The sequence below is a fragment of the Neovison vison genome, chromosome 12, assembly GCF_020171115.1.
Source record: "Neovison vison isolate M4711 chromosome 12, ASM_NN_V1, whole genome shotgun sequence".
Taxonomy (NCBI): Eukaryota; Metazoa; Chordata; class Mammalia; order Carnivora; family Mustelidae; genus Neogale; species Neogale vison.
In genome coordinates, this window is record NC_058102.1 from 47,106,661 (window position 1) to 47,124,105 (window position 17,445).

A 17,445-nucleotide genomic window follows, 5' to 3' on the forward strand; every position below is an offset into this window, starting at 1 on the left:
CTCCTCTAGGCTCAGAATCTGCAAGCGTGCATAGCACAGAGTAGGCATTTAACAAAGTTAAATGAATAAACTAAATTTTGTATGTCCTCCTATTTCCTGCTCCATTCTTTGATCACAAATGCTAAGCAAGTATTGCAGAAGTGAATTTTACCCATTTGCCAAAAGTTATTTAATAGACTCTCCAGAGGAAAAACCATAGCAAGCCACTTTTATCATAGAGAAATAAAGACACTAGAGAAATTGTCACAACTCAGCTAATTTTTTTATTATTTCATTTTCATATGCTGGACCTCCCTTGGTCACAAAGTGTATCACACTGAGTATTTCAAGGATGGAGTTCAGAAATTAATCCCAGCAGACCACCTTTCCTACACAGGATGTGTGGCTGGGGGCAGGGGATGGGGCTTTGGGACACGCTAGTATGGATGTGAAGGACACCTAGAGGATGACTGTAACCTGCAAAGGCACAGTTAAGAACATCCAGTTTGGGGGGATACACTCAAAGCTTAAAGTGTTTCTTCTCTTCCGTGAATTTCTCTTTCACAACACGGGTTTCTTAGAAACAGACTTTTTTCCCTTTGTGTCTGGGTTTTTCAGACCAGAGAAAGCAATTAAAAAAAAAAAAAACCTCAGAGCAAAAATAAAACACATAGCTTCTAATCACCCACTCCCTTGTTGCACATATAAGAGGTAGTTTTAAAAATTCATCTTTTCTTTGTCACCCACTGTCTGTATTGATGCAAAATCAAATGTCTGGAACTGTGTAAGTTCATTCCATTTATACTTTACCCATTTTATTTTATTTTTATTTTTAAATATGTTATTTATTTATGTGAGAGAGAGAAGGCAGGAGAGCACAGTTGGAGAGGGAGAAACAGGTTCCCCGCTAAGCAGAGAGCCCGCTATGGGGCTCTATCCTAGGACCCTGAGATCATGACCTGAACTGAAGGCAGGCGCTTAACTGACTGAGCTACCCAGGAACCCCTACACTAAACCAATTTTAAATTATCATTTCCACACTACTGTTAAATGCTTCTCTTCCTTTCCTTCAGAATTTCCTTGAGTCCTTCTTTTTATACCAACTCCTGAAACTCAGTAGCATCAGTCACGTCTTTTAACCTAAAAATACAAGTTTTAACCACAATGAATCCTTTTGGTTCTTATTTTACTTTTCTTGCACAATTGAAGAGTATGTTTTTTAAGTCAATGGTTTTTGACTCTGTGTACAGATTAGAATCACCTGCAAAACTTAAAAAAAAAAAAAAAAAAGGAAAAAGGAAAAACAAAACACCAAGGCTCAGGACTATCCCAAGACCTGAGTGGGGGACCCAAGCATCAGAATCTCTTTTTAAAGATACCCAGCGAGTCTAATATGCAGCCATGGTTAAGAACCAAAGCTCTTAGCCCACACAACTGTAAGCCACTCAGAAATAATGCAGTGATGAGAACAGTAGTAAGAGGAAGCTGATCCCACATTTAGATTTCCCTATGGCTAAATCCCAGAGCAGGCCATTGTCCCATGTATAACTAGTTAACTTGTATACTATATTACATGACTGGATGGATATAATGATTACCCTTGACAATATGGACATGATTCAAAACCTAAATAGGCTGAATAGTACTTAAAGATATTTAAAAAGCGTATAGTCAAAGGTCACATTAATTCACACTATCTTCCTTAGTAGTCTGTGGCTTAAGATAACTAGTTAACTTGTATACTATATTACATGACTGGATGGATATAGTGATTACCCTTGACAATATGGACATGATTCAAAACCTAAATAGGCTGAATAGTACTTAAAGATATTTAAAAAGCATATAGTCAAAGGTCACATTAATTCACACTATCTTCCTTAGTAGTCTGTGGCTTAAGAATTATACATTTGCAGGGCGCCTGGGTGGCTCAGTGGGTTAAAGCCTCTGCCTCCAGCTCAGGTCATGATCCCAGGGTCCTGGGACAGAGCCCCACATTGGGCTCTCTGCTCAGCAGGGAGCCTGCTTCCCTTCCTTTCTCTCTGCCTCTCTGCCTACTTGTGATCTCTGTCTGTCAAATAAATAAGTAAAATATTAAAAAAAAAGAATTATACACTTGCAATAGTCTTTCCCTTTCCCTGCCTTTTACTATAATTAATGCAGCAACCTCAAGGGAAGGGTGGAGGAAAGTCCTTGTTCTCTTTTCTTTCTTTCTTTCTTTTTCCCTAGGAAGTGATTTCCTAAATGGTTTCTCCTGTAGTGGGTCAAGAAAAAGACAAAGCTGAAGGTGATTAGGATTCGTGGCACTGAAGGGAACCCAGACATTCTATAAAGAGCCTTCAATAAATAGGCAACATAAGGCAAAGAAAAGATGCTGGCACCCAAGAGGCAATAGAAGAGGGCAATGGGTATTGCCTAATTACAAGAGCACTGTGGACACATTCTGCTTCTGTACCAGACTCTGGCACAATATTTTGGTTATATTGAATTCTCCCATCACTAATTGCTTAGAATTTCCAAATTGAGCATTTGTCCAAAGTGGAAAGGTGACTGTGAAAGAAGAGACTTATGCTCTAGAAATGCTATGCTGTAATCATAATTTGGATAAAGAGATTTTTACTGACTGGTTTGGCTTGGGAAACCTTGACTAAATTGACTGGGACATTGTTCATCACTTTTTGGTAGCATAAGTATCTTTCTCCAGCTCTGTCATTTCTTGACTACTTTACTTTGTAAAATGTCATTTTGTTCAGATACTTCTTCAAAACAATTGTTGCCAGGATCTGAACTGGCACTGGAAGAAAACAGGTTATTTGTAACAAAAAGAGATAAAATTGTAGTATTACATAAAGCATTATGACTGCTTCCAAGTGATTTAAAAATCTATGTCCTAATGATTTCAATTTACTTTTTCTGCCAGATCCTTCAAAATTGTCTGGAAATTACAAAGCAGGCTTTTTGCAGTAAATTATAACTCCTCAATATCTTAATTGGATATTAGCCATTTACTGGTATATGTGTATGTAATACATTATTAGTGTCTGAACTATCTTAAACTAATTAGCAGTGTTTCACCAATTAAAACAATGCCTCTTAAATAATGAACTACCATATAATTTCTAAATCATTACTACTGCTTGGCACCTTCTTTGATATTACTGGCTTAATCCTGAAAAAAATGTGATACTTCTAAAACCTAAGGTCTCTTTTAAAATTTCTGAGTTTTAACAGATTAACTTAAAATATTTGTTTTTGAGACATGGCTTCCTCAAGACATTGAATATTATACCATACCTAAATATGTAATTTTATATTTACTTCTTATATATTATTATCATTTTTAAGGTAAAGGAAAATTATTTGCCAGCAGGAACACATCTATTTTTTTTAAAAGAGGAGTCATATTTTTAAAAAGGAATTCTTTTTAAAAAAAATTTCCAAATTCAAGAATTTACTGTTTGCTTAGGAAACAAGACCTAGAGTTCTACTGCAGAGAAATATTAAGTTTGTTTTAAGTTATCTTAAAATGCTAATATAGAAATGTTTACTTTAGTATTAATACATCTTGTCACATTTAACAGAAACTTCTCCCGTGTACTCAAGATTCATTCCCTTTTGGATTGTTTTTTTCTGCTTGATCTCCGAGCAGAGTCCTCAAAAAGAGGGAAAATGACAGTAACTTTAAAGAAGAAACACACTTTTACTCAATAGTTAAACGAGAATAGTAAAAACAGACCAAGAGAAGATTAAAAAAAAGAAGAAGAAAAAAAACCCTTCTTGCAGAAGCAGGTGCACTACAAAGCTCAATTAGTTCACAGACTGAGGACACTGCTTTTCCTAAGTCCCTCCCCCCTACCCCGCACTGGGAACAGTTTTCCGAGTCTCCCTCTCTAGACTTTCCATCCCTCGAGTCCTAACCAGGTTTTTTCTTTTTTGCTTGAGAGAACGAAAAAAAAGTTGACAGGGAAGGAATATCCGGTTCATCTCGCGAAGGGTTTTCTATTTTCAGTAAGTTTTACTGTTCTCCAGATGGCTCCCGATAGTCCCTAGACACACAGAGTCACTAGGCTTCCTCGCGACCCTTTTGAGAATCTATTTCATGAAAACCAGGAGCTCTCTGTACCCCCCAAAACAGACCTACCCAGAATTTCGCATGTGATTTCCACGTCGTTTGTCGACCCTCATCTTTGCATCCCAAGTTATAAATGTCTGTTTCGAGTTAAAAGGCAAAGGACCCTCTAACGTCTTCCCAGGGGCCTAAAAGACCCCCTCGACCTCCCAAAGTGAGTGCCTGACGCGGCCAGTGGGAGCTCCGACCTTGACCGCGCGCCCGAGGAGGTGGATCCCTGCTACCCAGTGGCTTTAACCAGAGGAAAAGTTAACTTTCGGCTCCTTGCAGGTCTCCAAAGTCCGTCTTGCACGCGCCGGACGGAGCTGGGCCAAGGTCTCGAAATGTGAGACCAGGGAAGAGAGACGTGTGGACAAAGCTTCAGGGCACCACCGGCCGCCGCATGCAAACCCACCCGAAGAACCAGGCCCGGGGACTCCGGGCCGCGACCGCTGCGGGTCTGAGCTCAGCCCCCAACGCCCCCGTCTCCCCCTAGGAATGAGAGCCTACCGCGAGCCCGCCCCGCGCGGCGTCCGACGCCGAGGCTCCCCCAAACCTCTAGACCTCGGCTGCAGCCCGGCGTCCCTCGCGGGGCGTCCTTACCTTGGGGTTGGTCAGGAGTTGGTGCTCGTCGTTGTGCAGCAGCGCTCTGGAGTTGGACTCCGAGTTGTTCACGTAGACCTGGACGCAGGGGTACTGCGAGGTGCCCCTGCAGTCGGCGCCACAGGTGAAGGTGCACTCGAAGACCTCGCCGATCTGCTGCACCGACAGCACCGTGCAGTTGGCCGCCGTGGCTTGCAGATCCTGCAGCGCGGGACTGAGCCAGCAGAAGCCGAAGATAAAGAGCGACACGACGCCGGAGATGATGAGAAACAAGCCGAGCCGGATGCTCTTGTCCTCGGCTTCCGTGTACTCGTAAGCCACCCGGAGCTTCGCCATCGCCCCCCACTCCGGGCGGCTGGCGCGCTCCCCCCGCCCCCTCCCGCCCCCGGCGCCGAGCCCGACTGCCTCGGGCGGGAGGAGCCGCCGCCGCCGCCTCGCGACAGCAGGGGAGTGGGCGGCGAGGGGGAGCGCGCGAGAACAAAGGGGCCGAGGCCGGCGACGCCCCCGGCGGCGGCAGCGCCCCCCCCGCCGCCCCCAGCCCCGCCGCCAGCCGGGCCCCGGAGGCTCGCGGTGCGACTGCTGCTTCAGAGCCTCCTGCACCCTCGGGCGCGAGGAGCGCACGGGCGGCTCCTGCCTCCAGCGCCCCCTGCCAGCCTCCGCCCCCGCGCTCTCCCCGCCTCCCCCACCCCGCCTCCTCTCGCCCGGTGTCTCCCGGTCTCCATCGCCCGCCGGCAGCGTCTCCGGCTCTTCGGGCAGCTGCCTCGAGGGCAGGCGCGGCTGAGCTGGGCCGAGCCCGGGGGCTCCCCCGTGCGGGAGGCGGCTCCGCCCGGCCCCACCCGCCGCCACCCGGGGCCTTTCCGCCCCGCCCGCCCCGGGGACGTCTCCCGTGGGCGAGGGGCGGGCGAGCACCGCGGGGAGCGGCGGCTGGCGCTTGAGATCCTCCTTAAATCTCCCTTGGAGAAGCCTCTGAGATGAAAGCTTAGGATCGGTAGAGCCGAACCCGAGTGAAAGTTAAAACAAAAACAGAAAACATGCAGAGGGCGTAGTGCCAGTGGAGCGGCGGGAATCTTGAACTCCAAACCCGGATTGGTCAGCCAGCCACGACAGCGAGCCGGCCGCCAGGCAGCGGGCGCTCGGGGGAGACGGGCTGCCGGGCCGGGCGGGTGGGGAGGGAGTTCCCGGGCGAGCGGCGGGCGCTCGGCGCGCCCCGGGGAGAGCCGGCCACGCGTTCTCCGGCCTGGGCGGGCGCGCGGACCTGCACGCGGCGGGGCGGGAGGCGTGACCCGCCGCGCGCCGCCCTTCCCCGCCCAGCAAGCGAAGTAACGGTCTGGCGGCGGGGTCCTAAGCCCTCCCAACCGCCTTGGCGCGGGCCGCGCTCCCCAACCCCAGCCCGCCCCCAGGGCGCAGCATAGGAATGAAACAGGGTGATTCAGACGGAGTTTGCTGTGGGAACATCGCGCGTGGGGCAGGAGCCTGCGACTGGCAAGACCAAGGAAACCCGCTGCCTGGGTGCTCGCTGGACCTATCGGAAACTTAGGTCTCCCGCAGCCGGGTGGACCGCAACTCTATTTGCCCCAAGGCTGGGACGGAATGAATAGGGACCGAAGGAAGCAGGCGGAGAGGTTTGCAGCCCTGGAAAGAGACACCACTTTCCCCATCAGGATGGTCCCCCCTGGCTCCCTGGACTCCCGAGAACAGAATCATTTCTGCTCTCTTTCCTTCCTTAGGAGCCCTGCCACCCTTGGCCCACCACGGAATTTGTAGATGAGCTTTCCAGGAGCGCTGTGCAAGGTGACAGCGGCGTGCAGACCCACTTTGGGACAGGTATCGTTTCTAGAGCTGCGTCCTGCTCTCTTAATTCTTCCAGTTTCTCCCTCCACCCCCACCTCCTCTGTGCATACCTTCAGCCCCTGTCCTTTTCATGATTTTTTTTTTAAGATTATCTTTTTCGGAAGCCACACTTCTATCATAATATCAAAGTTGAGAACTATCTCGACCTACATTTTGAAGAATCAGAATATTCACTTATTTGCAAAATATGTGAACATACCTTTTTTTCTTGGCTTGCAAGCCCCAAATAGATATATTCATTTAAGAGTATTTATGAATGTGGAAACACTGTGTCATGGAATTCTTGACTTCTTTCTTGGATTTCAAATGTTACTTAACTGGCACTGAGTATCTTTCAACTGCAGTTCTGATATTTTACTTTGAAGTACTCCATTCCTTTATGTGAAAGGTAACAGTATTTCTAAAGAAGGGGCAAAGCAAGTTTAATCATAGGAAGACCCTAGGTGTTTTTCTGAAAAAAATTTAAGATATGGGGTTTGGAAAACTTCCAGATCAGGAGGAGACTTTTGTACTTAGGTACTTTTCAAGCTTTGACAGAATAGATTTCCTTCTTTCTTGACTTGAGAATTACATTATTTTTTCCCCTTTCTGTTGGCATTTGTTAGTGGTTGTTAGTGTTAGACAATTGTTAGTGATTACATTACCCAAAAGGGAAATGAGTTCAGTAGTTGAGACAGCTTAACCTGAGATCACAGATCTTCAGCCTGAATCTTTTTCCTACTGCAGGTTATAATCATCTTCCTTTTCATGAAGGCTCAAGCCAGTCTAAGATCTGAGGCAGCAGTGAGCAGATAACAAGATCCAATTATTCCTCCTTGGTGTGCTGAGCAACTTAATCTTGAGGCAGAACTAACTCCTGTTAGTGCTCAAAAAACACAGGGATGAGGTGCCTAAAGATAATTTAATAAGCATGATACATTTTCAATGATTCCAGAGCTTCAGGAGTTCTGTGAATGAACCCTCTGCCTCCAAACTGAAGCAAGATGGTCTTCAAGTACCAGAAAATTCTGTTTTAATTTAACTTAAATTCTTGAGGGCTTTTAAATCCATTTTCCCTGGAGTTCTGCATTTACTCACTCCCTCGTTATAATTAAAGTATTTGAAGAAACTGTTGCCATCTAGCCTTCTGTTCTTTAAACATCTACTTTTCTCCCTTACTTCTTGTTTTTAAATTAGCTTTGCTACTCTTCTGCACCTTTTCATTATCTTCATGTCTTTTTTTTTTTTATTGAAAGTCAAACCTATCAAAAGACTTCCCACATTAAATAAATTTCTATTTTATCCTTATTGGAACACTGTGTTTGTTATTAGTTTCATTTACTTGAGGTGGAGCTGCCATATCCCATTTCTAACATTTAATAAGCCCCTCGGTCTCTGAAAACCAGTCACCAAGGACTTTCTAAGTTAGGATAGTGATAGGAACCCTTGGAAATCTCAGAGATGCTAGGCTCTGAAGTCACTTAGCATCTTGTTTCCTGTGGAGGGCAGAGGCAGTACAGAAATAAAAGCTAGTTCCTTCTTTGCATGTTTGCCACCTATCAGAATTAAGACTAAGAATGTGATACACAGAACCAGATCAACTTATTTGGTGTACATCATTATCTACAGCAATGTTTTCAGGACAATCATAGCCAAGCCTTGATGTTCTTTTTAAGAGAAGACTAAAACCCATCTAAGCAAGAACATTAAAATCATTGTTATTTATAATTTGTTTTCATGATCAGTATTTTTCAAGAAGCCTTGTGACTAATGCTAAAGTTGCAATATACAATTTCATATGTATATATACTTCTATTAAAAGATTCCAAAAAGAATTATCATAAGGAGAGCTTTGGTATCCTAGGAGTAGAGAGGAATTTAGAGCATGTTGGGAAAATGTTTATACACTGTTTTAAAAATTAGTGCATTGTGGTTTCTCAACCACTATACATTCAAATAAAATACATAGGAGAGAAAAATTAATTTTATCATCACCTTTTCTCATTAAAATTCACCTTCTGGATAGGTTTTAAACATTTGTAACCAGAATAATTAGATAAACATGAATGAAAACATGAGTGATCCAACAAAGAAAACTACATAGAAAATTTTATCTTTTCATTCAGCTTAGGCAATTGACAATTTTGTTGTCATAGAAAACTTTCTACTTTAGTCTTGACTTAAAAATGTTTACAATTGAACTAAATCATTTCCAGCTTGAAAACCAACTTTCTTGCCATGCTTCATGGTGAATGTTACATAGTAGTTTCATAATTTTAAATTCAAAAGAAATTTCCTGTGTAGCCACTATTTTTCTATTTTTTTCCCCTGCATAATCTTTACCTATTATAGTGAGCATATAATTATTACTGAGAACACTACTTTACTTTCTATAATTATATTAAAACAGTTAGGGCTCTTAAGTATCACCTAATTTAACATTAAGCAGAAAAGGAAGCTCTCAAAGACTGCACTTTGTTTGAAATAGTAAAGAATGATTATTAAAAATATTTTTTCAAGTTCAGATTTGTTGGCATATAGCCTCTGTGTTTGCAGTTGAGAAAGGGAAGCACAAAGCATAATCACTTCATTATTAATAAATTCACAATATGGTAGTGGAAGTATAGCTAGAGTTCTTAAATTCTTACCACCTGTTATCTCTCATGTTAATGGAAGTGATCTTCTGTGGGAGGTAATATATACACATATGTAGTAAAAGGGGAATCAGCTTTGGAATTAGAAAGCAAGAAGCTAAAAGGTTTTAGTCCCAACATTTAATACTAAATAATTTGACATAAATAATTGGTGTTCTTACATTTTTTCCTCCTCCTCATATGAAAGAGTTGGACTAGATTTTTTTTTTTAAGATTTATTTATTTTAGAGAGCCCAGAGCATGGAGGGGAAAGGAGAGTTGACCTGAGGCAGGGCTTGATCTAATGACCCTGAGATCATGACTTGAGCCCAAACCAAGAGTTGGACACTTAACTGACTGTACCACCCAGGCGCCCTTAAACTAGAAGATTCCTGATTCTATGATTTTTATTCCAAGCTTTGTTCTTGCTCTGTTCTTCAGAAACTTAGCTACTACTATCGACTAGCACATAGTCAAGTCAAAGGATCTTTTAATGATTCCAAAATATGGAGAGTACCTCCTGGCCCAGTGGGTGAGACAGTATATGTCTTTAGAAAAATGGGCTTCCATCTGTTGAGCACCTAATATAAACAAATGCCCTAATTTCATCTTCTCATGAGATGAAGAGGGAACAAGAGATTAGAGTTACACACATGTTGACAGTGCCAAATTTCAAGGGCCATTTTCCGCTACATTGTACCATCTCTGAGAAATTTCTGTAGTTAGTAAAAAAAAAAAAAAAAAAAAAAGTATAGGTAATACAAATGGATTTAAAATGTGCATACTAAAATTCAGGTAGAGTTAGGCTTGATCAAAATCCCTGCTGTTAAACCTATGAAGGGGGATGTGGGTAGAGGATGAGGATCTAGTGATTTAACCAGTTCCTCCAGTTTAATTTTACTCTGAATCACTTGTGTTGAAAAATAGCTCTTTTTTAGATGCATAGCAAATGTAAGTAGTATGGTTTTATGTGGAAGAGAAAGATTAAGTTTAATATTTAGGTTTCAGATAAGCTTGTTAGAAATTCAAGCTAGATTTCAAGGTAGAAGTAAACGTAGGAACAACTGGGTGTTGAAACAATAGCTCTAGGGTAGAAGAGCCTATCCTCCTCTTAATGCAGGACATTCCATAATATTTCTAATAGTTTTCTTGCCTTTGCTTGGACATGTCCAGTGATGAAAAATCCATTGACTCCTAAGACTGCCCATTTGATCTTTGGATTTTTTAAAACAAATTTATTAAGTAGTACTTTCTTATAAATTGAAATCATTTACCATATCATTGCCATAATGTCCATGTAAAGGTTTTTAATTTGCACTCTGGTGGTGTTTATGTAGGATAATCTGCTTTACAAAAAATTCCACTTCAGGGGCACCTGGTTGGCTCAGTTGACAGAGTATATGACTCCTGATCTCAGGGTCCTAATTTCAGGCCCCACGTTCGATGTAGAGCTTGCTTAAACAAACAATACAAAAACAAACGCTTTTTTTTTTTCCCACTTCAGATGTGGGACTACTATCTTGTTCCTTCTAGAATTTCTTCTCATGCTAATCTTCAGTTTCCTCAATATTCCTTTTTTTTTTTAAGATTTTATTTATTTATTTGACAGACAGAGATCACAAGTAGGCAGAGAGACAGGCAGAGAGAAAGGAAGGGAAGCAGGCTCCCTGCTGAGCAGAGAACCCGTCGCGGGGCTTGACTGGGCTCGACGGGGCTCGATCCCAGGACCCTGAGATCATGACCTGAGCCGAAGGCAGAGGCTTTAACCCACTGAGCCACCCAGGCACCCTTAATATTCCTTTTTAATTGTTTAGAAAACTATTCTTACCCCAAAATGCTTAAAAAAAAAAAAGGAAAAATGGTTAATTCAAAGTTGGAAAGGATACCCAGTTTTAATATTCTCTAAAACAAGATTCTACACCTTTCTTTTCCATGCTATCCAACCTACAAACACCTCTAGGCTGATGGATTTTGTTGTTCATTAATTAACAGTGTCATTGCCAATGCAGAGAGAACCTGGGGAAATAATTTTGACTCAGGTAGGCAGAATTTGGATTCCGAATAGTGATGTGAAAGTTAACTAATTTAATATTCAAATATTAAATCATTTAGAGTGAAATAAAAAATATATATATATGTAAGTTTAGATTAAAAAAAGGAAATCTGGAAATAACTTTTTGAGCAGAGTAGTAACATAGGGCTTGCATTTAAAGATTTTATTTATTTATTTGACAGATCACAAGTAGGCAGAAAGGCGGGGGTGGGCGGTGGGAAGCAGGCTCCCTGCTGAGCAGAGAACCCGTCGAGGGGCTCAACGGGTCTCGATCCCAGGATCCTGAGACCATTACCTGAGCTGAAGGCAGAGGCTTAACCCACTGAGCCACCCAGGTGCCCAAGGACTTGCACTTTAAAAACAGGTATGTTTTCATTCAACTTGTTTTATATTTGAAGGATATTAACCATTTGAATAAATTACTTAAAACATTCAAAATAAAAGATCAAACTTGTCTCTTTGGAAGGAAAATAGTTAACAGCTCACATTTTTTTTTAAGACAGCCCAGTTTTGGGGTGCCTGGCTGGCTGAGTCAGTAGAGCATGTAACTCTTGATCTTGGGGTTGTATTTGATCCCCACATTGGTGCAGAGATTACTTAAAAATAACATCTTTAAAAAAGACAGCCCAGTTTTCATGCAACTGCTACATATGATAATTAAAACTGCATCTTAAAATAAATGTTCAGTATGTAACAGATTTAAAGGTAGCTTCCAAACATTCTGGCTGCCCCAAATCTTTATTTTTATATAAAAGATGAAACTATTTATGGCATTCCCACATGTAATTTCTTCTCATTGAGCTGCATATTTTTGAAGGATAATCAGTATTTACTCTTTAAAATATTTTTTTCATTATAAATGAGTATCAATAGGACTAATCCTAAGAAGCAGAATCAACCATTTGTTGACATACCACCCTTGAAATTTGTACATTTCTTCCAAAACGTTTGAAGGAACATGTATTATAACTAAAATTACTCTCAGTACATACCGGAGAATTGATGGCTTGGAAGAAAAACTTCACTTCTTCAGTCTTAAAAATTATGTAGCTGGGGCACCTGGGTGGCTCAGTCGGTTAAGCCTCTGCCTTCAGCTCAGGTCATGATCTCAGGGTCCTGGGATTGAGCCCTACATCAGGATCTCAGCTAAGCAGGGAGCCTGCTTCCCCCTCTCTCTCTGCCTGCCTCTCTGCCTACTTGTGATCACTCTCTCTCTCTCTCTGTCAAATAAATAAAACCTTTAAAAAAAATAAATAAAAAATTTGTAGTCAAAATATTACAAATGCAAATTCCTAGAATATTACTTTTCAGCAGGATATGCTTATGCAAACTAGAGTGAAAAAATTCTGTTTTCTATACCTGATATTCTCTACTATTTCTTGAAGGAACTACCTCTTTTGGCATAAATAGGGCTAGTTCTATTTCACCTTCCCTAACAAAACGTCAAAACATATTTGTAGGTAGATGCCTATCAGGCCTTCGAAGTGATAATAAAGATAAATCACGACGAATGAAAAACTACATGGTTTTTCATGAAAAACTACATTTTGCTACATGGAAGTAGTCTTAGGGATGCCTGGCTGGCTCAGTCCATATAGCATGTGACTCCTGATCTTGGGGTCATGAGTTCAAGCCCTATATTGAGCATAAAGAGTACTTAAAAACAAAATGTTTTATTTAAAATAGTCTAGGGGTGCCTGGGTGGCTCTGTTGGTTAAGCTTCTGCCTTCAGCTCAGGTCACAGATCTCTGGGTCCTGGGATCAAGCAGCATCAGGCTCTCTACTCAGCAGGGAGCCTGCTTCCCCTTCTCCCTCTGCCTGCCTCTCTGCCTTCCTGTGATCTCTCTTTGTCAAATAAATAATTTTATCAAAAAAAAAAGTAGTCTAATTAAACTATTTTGGCATGTGTCAGTTGCAAGCTATGAGACTTGCAATTTGTGTTTTCAACAGAGAAAGGAAATGAAAAGACAACTTACTGTGAATTTTGTGGCATTTTCAAGAAGTCATTTAAGTGACTGAGGAAAACCTGTATGGCAAACATCTGGAAATAATTAGCTTTTTAAACTGAATACTGAATTCTTAAATAAAGAAATAGATCATTAAATTTTTGTCAGGTCATAGTATTTATACAACAGGAGGACCATACTAAAGAAAAAACTTTCAGTTGATGGACACAGAATGATAATGCATACAACTGCTCTTAGCAGTTCTCATGCACACAAACTGAAGCAGAACTTAAGGTCTGGCAAAATGTCCCAGGAATTAGCAAAGATTTAAAAAGGAAAAAAAAAAAAAAAGAATCCTTGCTTTTTATAATGAGGAATGGATTTAGCCTTCCTTGGATTCTACTCTAATAAGTACTACTGTAATAATGTGGTTTCTGCACTAGAACATTGGATGATACAGAAAAAAGCAACTGAATGCCATGAAAAATAGGAATGCATTATTCCAGTTATTAACTTAGTTGGGTTTCACCCAAATTTTAAGATTTTATTCTAGTTAGTACTTGCACAGTAGGTGTAGTTTAAGTGTAAACTGTAGTTAACTAACTTCATAAATGACCTGCATTTACTAGAGTACTGTATTCCTAGCCTCTCCCTAGACATTTGAGTCAGAATATCTAAATATGAGGCTTTAAACAGGAACTTTTAACATGCTCCTCAGGTGATTCTTATACACATTAAGTTTGAGAATTACCTAACTAGAGGGTTAACTTTGACTCTTTGAGCTCCCGCAGCTATCTTAACCCAAACTGAGATTTTTATACATCAAATTTAAACATCAGTTTTCTTTTTACGTAAGAAATCAGATTACTGCTTAATCTAGTAAGTGTGATCATTACTGCAGCAGAAAACAGGAGACTAAACACTAAGGCAATGCGTAATTTCAGGTTAAACATTGACCTTGAAACTCCCAAAAAAACAGTCTCTTCCCTCCTTTTAATGTACCACTAGAACACATAAATAAATCTGATGAATATACACAAGACTATTTGTTGTACTTTACTACACTTTCATATTCTTACTCCTAAAGTAACAACAAAGGTTGAATAAAGTTGCCTTTAGTAACTTTTTTTGATTATTTGAATCTCTCCAAAGAGGTGGCAGTAATTATAAGTAAACACACCCATGACTCAAGAAGAGCACATTTTAGAAGGGTCAATGCTTTATTTAAGTACTGAGCATTTAACTTTCAGCCCTGAGGACATCATATTCCTCTTCAGACAAAAAAAAAAAACAAAACAAAACAAAACAAAAACACAGTATCAACATCTCAGAGCTGAAAAGAGGCCCAAGAGTTAGCAAATCCAACTCTTTAATCAAAAAGGAAGTCCTCTCAATAGCAACTGATAATCATTCAGTTTCTGCTTGAACATTTTTGTTGATGGAATCCTTCCTTATGAAACAGTACTGTGGGACTGCACCTTGATAAAAAGAACCAAAATGTGTCTCATCCAACTTCCACCCGCTGGTTTGAGACTTGCCCTCTTCATTTAAGTCCTTCCTATTATTTGAAGACAGCTGTCATGTCTCCCTTTAGTAGTCCATTTTCTCTTCTCCAAGGTCTACATACATCTCATCAACTCTAATATGCACATTCTTTCCATGCAGGACATCCTGCAAATTGGTATGCATTTCTGTAATTCATGGTTTGTCACAGTTCAGTCGAACTCTTTTCTTCCTTAGCGGTACAGTGAAGTCGTACCTAATAGTTCGCAACTAGGTTTGCTAAAATACAGTAACTACCCTATTTTAACACTTTTCCAATGAATAGAAACATTCAGGTCATCCAGTTCAACTCCTTACCTTATGCACAAAACACTGCCCAGTCGGTCTCTCCTTAGTTATGTTCTGAGGTTGAACGGAATGCCTTACAAAACAACTCATTTCAAAATCTTAACTATCTCCATTTTAATAGTGCACTGAAATCTTTTTCTCTCTTTGGTCCTAGTTCTGTTCTTCAGACCCGCAAATGAATGACAACTCTTGAATTTGATACCTGAAGAAAGATACCATGTTTCTAGAGTTTATTCTCTAACGCTAAAACTTTCCTACTACCTGTTGGGTTTTTGTTTGTTTGTTTTTTGGTATATTTAAAATGTAACATAAAACAGGGATATTAAAAACCTACCTTAATGATGCTATGCTAAAGACAGGATAAAATAATGGTGTGAAACACTTAGTATATTGCTTGGCAGCTAGAAGGCACGCCACATCCTTTTCTCCTGCCTTCCCCAGTCGTAGCAGCTCTTAGAACACAGCAGACTTCCTACCTTGTTCTGAGCACTATACTTTTAATGTAGCTGAAAAATCACCATCAGTATTTTTGGAAATAGTTACAGTTTACATTGATCTACATATGAACCACTCTTCAGACAGGTCACATTCCACTATCCTTTATTCTTTTAGCAACCGAAGTGGGAAAGTAATCCTCTTGACTCAGCGTATCTTATTTGACGCAACTCAACACACAAACTACTGGGTTAGATTTAGATCCTGATTTTGACGTGCACTGCGTTTATTTGCCTCCTCTCCTAGATCTATCAAGTATTTATGATACGATCTACTTCAGTGGCAATGCCAGTGGCAAGGAAAGAGCTTTCTGGCATGCTGTTAGGACCTAGCTTTTAAAAAGGCATTGAGGGGCGCCTGGGTGGCTCAGTGGGTTAAGCCGCTGCCTTCGGCTCAGGTCATGATCTCAGGGTCCTGGGATCAAGTCTCGCATTGGGCTCTCTGCTCAGCAGGGAGCCTGCTTCTCTCTCTCTCTCTGCCTGCCTGTCTACTTGTGATCTCAGTCAAATAAATAAATAAATAAATCTTTAAAAAATAAAAATAAAAAGGCATTGAGATAAGTCTGGCTTGTTATCCACAGACTGTCTTAATGGAACCAGTTAATAGGTATTCCTAGGTCTCCTTTAACTACACAAGCTATGATTAAGAGAACATTAAATATGAATATTCCTCTTATGCACGTGCACATTTAGATTTTTAGTAACCTTCTGCAAAACTGATGCTACTAAGCAAATCTAAGTTAAATAAATGTGCCCTTCTTTGCAGGGATGCTCAGATGCCCCTAATTTTATAAGCACTGGGTGTTAACAGAATGGGAGATCTGTTTTTGAAGAAGAATTCAGAGGAAGAATCAACTAGAAAGGGTAGAGTTGGAAAAATTTGAAAGTTTCAAAAGTTAATTGAAAATGCCTTAAAAAAGAATTTTGAAAATGAAATTACAGCAAAAAATTGTAAATTATTTCAAAGCCCAATGCTTTAATTTGTACATTTTATTTTCAAATTGAAATATCAATTTATACCATTCAATCAACATGTATTTATCAAGCACCTACGGTGTACCAAGTTCAGTGGCAAAAAGGAAAAGACCAGTTAAGTGGTTGGCTTTATATTATACTGTAAGAATTCAAATAAACCTTTCAGTTCTTAAAAATTTTTGTATCTAAGGAAAACTTTGTGCAGTGAAAAAAAATCCCTGAAAATGGAGTTTTATCATATAAATTATAGTATCACCACAAGCAGCATAGAATATAGATTTGAAACTGAATAGGTGAAAGGACTTTCTTTTGCAACTGAATAGCTTTTTACCCCTAGAGCCAATTATAGTATAATCACAAAGTTAACAACGTACACATCTATGTCACTAGTTATATAGGGAAAATTTAACAGAATTAAAGCTAAGAAAGAAAATGTGAAATATTAGTTCAGGTCAACTTCTGTACATGTATAACCACAAGTTATAAAACCAAAGAATATAACAGTGTGTTATTTTAAAGAGTTTAATATAGTACTTTGAAGATTTCAAATAGACTTTTTAAACTTGGATTTGAAGTCAAGAGCATGGTAATTTCGGATATTAACAAGTTATAAAAAATTGGTTTACATGCAAGAGTTTTCTCATTTTGATGATTCAGGGTAAAAAGAACTTAGAAACTGGAAAAGTGTGCACTTAAAACTTTCTAATGGCTGTTAAAACAAACAATTAGAGTCAAACAACAAACAACTTTGATATGAGCTATCTTGCTTTTCTGAGTCATTCACAAAAGTACCAGTCATGATCATGGTGACACTTTATACTGTTAGGTTTATACTCATAAAAATAAAGATCCCTTCCCTTTTCTCTTTTAAGTGTTTCTCATGATTATGTTGGAAAAGTTACGCTTTGCAAAGTCAATTATTGTGAAAAAATGTAATTTTTTTTTAAAGAAAACAATTTCTAGGATTTGATTC

At 40.2% G+C, this 17,445-nt stretch overlaps 1 protein-coding gene and 1 long non-coding RNA gene across 2 annotated transcripts in view; one reads left to right on the forward strand and one right to left on the reverse strand.

Moving 5' to 3' along the window:
• KCNMB4 (potassium calcium-activated channel subfamily M regulatory beta subunit 4) overlaps positions 1 to 5,191 on the reverse strand; it is a 58,765-nt gene extending 53,574 nt beyond the window's left edge. The window contains exon 1 of the mRNA XM_044227963.1: positions 4,691 to 5,191. Coding sequence (XP_044083898.1) covers positions 4,691 to 5,026 — 336 coding nt within the window. The 5' untranslated portion in view covers positions 5,027 to 5,191. The remainder of the gene's footprint in view (positions 1 to 4,690) is intronic.
• Positions 5,192 to 6,052: 861 nt separating this feature from the next.
• On the forward strand, positions 6,053 to 7,786 carry LOC122891915. Its single transcript, XR_006381335.1, has 3 exons — positions 6,053 to 6,312; positions 6,418 to 6,514; positions 7,268 to 7,786. It is a non-coding gene; the product is annotated as an uncharacterized LOC122891915 (long non-coding RNA).
• Positions 7,787 to 17,445: the final 9,659 nt, after the last annotated feature.